This window comes from Phragmites australis, chromosome 3 (assembly GCF_958298935.1).
Source record: "Phragmites australis chromosome 3, lpPhrAust1.1, whole genome shotgun sequence".
In the NCBI taxonomy this organism is placed as follows: Eukaryota; Viridiplantae; Streptophyta; class Magnoliopsida; order Poales; family Poaceae; genus Phragmites; species Phragmites australis.
Genome location: NC_084923.1, coordinates 45,788,727 through 45,792,579, shown reverse-complemented (window position 1 = coordinate 45,792,579; position 3,853 = coordinate 45,788,727). Strand labels below are relative to the sequence as shown.

At 48.9% G+C, this 3,853-nt stretch overlaps 1 protein-coding gene across 1 annotated transcript; it reads right to left on the bottom strand.

Moving 5' to 3' along the window:
- Window positions 1-431: 431 nt before the first annotated feature.
- Window positions 432-1,487, bottom strand: LOC133911259 (uncharacterized). The gene has a single exon (XM_062353459.1). It carries the CDS (start codon window positions 1,282-1,284, stop codon window positions 757-759), a length of 528 nt encoding a protein of 175 aa, XP_062209443.1. The 5' UTR covers window positions 1,285-1,487; the 3' UTR covers window positions 432-756.
- Window positions 1,488-3,853: the final 2,366 nt, after the last annotated feature.

The window sequence follows — 3,853 nt, the reverse complement described above, 5'->3', positions numbered from 1 at the left end:
ACCACCGGATTTCACTCTTTCTTGCGGGGAACCCTAACCCAAGAATCGCGCTATCTTTGGATATCCACACCCACGGTTCTGGCAGCGGCCGAGCTGAGTGAGAGAAGATATCAGCGTATGTGTGGGCCGCGGGCCATATCTCTGGTTTCGGCCCAGCTTTGTGTTCTGATGGCCCAGCGACCCATCCACCGGCCAGGATCCAGATTCTTCGAGGTGCCTCGTCTCCGTCGGCGACCACCTCCCCGGCGGCTTCACCGGCGACTTTGCAGGCTTCGGTTATGGGAGCGTCGTGTTCTCTTTGCCACCGGAACCCGTGACGCGTCCTCGCACACGAGGTTCAGTCAATTGCACGATCTAGTTCATCCGCCGTATCCCCCAAACTGAAGCACTCTGCCTCCCATGGTGATGGCACGAACAAAAAGTCCCGGATCTCTAACGCTTGCCTTCTCATTTATTTACACTTTTGCATGTATTTACACTTTTGCATCGACCTACATGCTCTCATGCTTATGCCGCCTAAATTAACGGCGCCAAAAACACTACGCACACCACACACTCGAAATTCTCCGTCTACTAGACCTTTTTTCTTTCTTTGCGAATGCTCCGTCTACTAGACCTGAAACACTTCCAGCTTCATCTCCGGCGCGTCCACACCGTCCGGTCAAACTCCGGCGAGGGACGCGTCACCAGCGAGGCAGGGGGGAAGGGCAACGATGCCTCTCGTCTTGTCGTCTCGAGATTTACCGCGTGGTGGCTCTACTCGCTCTCCGGGATGGCGGCCAGATCGGGAGAGAACCTCGTGGCCCTCCCGCCCCGGTACGCCACCCTCCGCTTCTGCACCGCCGCCGGCTTCATCGGGACCGACACCGCGTACTCCTCCTCGGGGAGCGGGAACACGAGCGGCGCAACAGCGCCGCGCCGGCGCCGGCGGCAGGGGGAGGATGGCGCGGCGGCGGCCGCCGCCGCCTCGACGAGCGCGGCGCTGGCCTTGACGGCGAGCGCGGCCACCTCCTCGCGGGTGAGGCGGCGGTACTGCATCTCGGCGGGGAGCACGAAGTAGATCTGCCCCGGCCGCAGCTCCTCGCCGGCAGCCACCGCTGCTAGGGAGCCCTCGAACTCCATCACGTCGGCGTCGCAGAGGAACCACGACCCCTCGCCGGCCTCATCCAGTGCCAGCGCCGCCGTTGCCGGCGGCGAGTACTCCCGGAGCTCGCCGCCGGGGAGCACCACCCTCGCCGTCGCCGCACCCTCGTCCGCCGCGTCGCAAGACACGCAGATGCCCATTGTGCCTTAGGATTCCGAACTTTTCCTGCTCGCGCTGCGATCTTTGTGTATGCTACCGTTCTGCTTCGATCGGGTTTGGCCCTTGCCCTGCGCTGGCCTTGAGGTGTACTGGGTTTGTGCTGGAGATGGCGATGAGGACGAAAGACTCGAAGGGGCCTGCTATATATAGCGCAGGAGGAGGGAGACGAAGTCGGGCGGCAGAGGGTGAACTGTCGTGTAGCCACGGAGTGGGGGCAGCACAGGCTGGAGGTTTACTGCGAAAAATACAACTCCACGCCCACTTATAAATACATATATAATTTTATCCGTTCATTTCTTTTAGTTGATATTTATTTATCTGTAACTTTTTTAATCTATTTTATGATTTTTTATATACCCAATCAATACAAATTTTATCGTAAATAAACAGCCATGTTTACGCGTGTGAAAATTTTCACTATGAGGCCAGCCATTAGCGTGTACTGGACGGGATTTTCTTGACAAAGTGAGGACCAACGAGAGTACTAGCTGCGTTAAATATCATATCGGCTCTAATGATGCTCCATCATCTACAATATCCAGTCTCCAGTATCCTTATTTGAGTGAAGAAAAATAGCACAAGCATAAAATAGTCGATTGTTATTGAGGTTGACAACGGACATCACTTCGGGCATAGCTACTACTCCATGCACCATCCGATTATAAATACATATGTTTTAAATAATATACGATCTTCAATATATAGTTTAGGCAACTATTTTTTTATTAAAATATATTTATAAATGTATTAAATTTATGATATTATGAAAGTATTTTTTAAGATAAATCTACATACATGGTTTTGAAAATTTCAAACTAAATATTTTAAAAACTATTATTAGTCAAAGCTTTAAAAGTTTGATATAAAATTTTTCAAAATAGCATGTATTTATGATCCGAAAGAGCACATCATACATCACTAACCACGGCGGGCACATGCATATCGATAGCTCGGTTGGAAAGTTAAAAAATCTTGATTTGAAAACTCAAAGTTGTCATTTCTAGTTCAGAATTTTATCTATTAAAAAGCTTAGCCTTCTCTGATAAAAGCTAAATTTCAATTAAAAGTTTTGGATCCCAATTGAATTTTTCTCACAGTTTATGTAGAAAGTTGCGAGACGTTAAATCTGCCCAATTTTCGATAGAAAGCTATTACGTATAGATGAGAAGTCCTTTCACATTGATGTTAGAGGTTCATTCTTCGGATTCGAATGGAGGTTTTGCATTTTAAATTTGACTTTCCCCTAAACTCACATTTTGAATGTTTACATCGAAGGTGAGAAGCATCATGATTATTAGTGAACGGGAAGAGCGAAAGTAACGCCCCTACAAATTGCATATCCTGTAGGTAACTGTTATTTATCACATCACGTTCGGATAACCATCCAGTAAATCGAAAGAGTTATTCTGATTTCAACGTGAACTTCTTGAAAAATTGTTTGTCTCGTGAACTCGCTGAAATTTCTCCTCGATTCTTCTAGTCTGAATGTCTGATGCAACCAGATAGTGTTGCCGACGACGCCTGCCCGCAGCTCCGCCGGCATATTTCCACCGTGGCCTTTCTGTTGCCGGCAGGGGCGAAGAAGCTTGAACCAAAATGAGCCTGGTGATATTTTATTATATATTTGATAATATATATAAATTTATACCATCGATATGAGCAATTTTCTACTAAAAAATATCTTCGCATTTATGTCCGTGCATCACTACATGTAGGCCAAAAGGCTATCGCGCGCAAGCGCTAGGTCGCTCACGTAGCCGCGCTTAGAGGTAGCGTGCAGCCTCCGGTCTAGGGAGCGCCGTGGCAGGTGGGAGCGCCTGGGTGGTGCCATGGCAGAGCTTCAACTCACGGAGCACGGGACGCGTGGCGCGGCCGGCGTGGGAGTTGGACGGAGTTCACGTGGTGGCACGTCCGATCAGTGGCGCCTTTTTCTCCAATCCGCTCAAAAACTGTGACCTTGACCGTAGCCCACCGCTGGACTGCTATTTTTTTGAGAGGGTATATCACGCGCACCCATACCTACACACATCATACGCATATATACACTAGGTTGAGATTAGAAGGCTTGAGACTTTTAATGTGTAAAATACGTAGTAGAACACGCACGCGTATATGTCTAGTCTAGCCTGAGTGTTCAGTGGTGGACTCAGAACAAAAATAATTGAGTATCTCAATTATTAGTCTAGAGATTCGGATATCCTATTTAAAATGATTTATAGACATGTTATTTAAGATAGACCATAAAAAACGAAAAATCATCCGATATTATATGCATCCCTAAGCCTCAACGTCGGTCCGCCCGTGCGGACGCTCCGGGAAAAACACCGGGAGACGCGAGCGCCGAGCAGGCTCGAACGCTCGCAGGCGTGCGCCACACCTGGCGCATTACCGCCGCGCCGAACGCGCGTTCTCGGCCTGCTACATCTTTGATGGGTGCAGCGGACGGTAGTGTGGTTTATTTTCTGTGTATGAGTTCTCGTGACCTCGTCATCGTCTGTTACACATGAAACAAACGGGATATAGTGTCATGCATATATCGAGTTACAATTA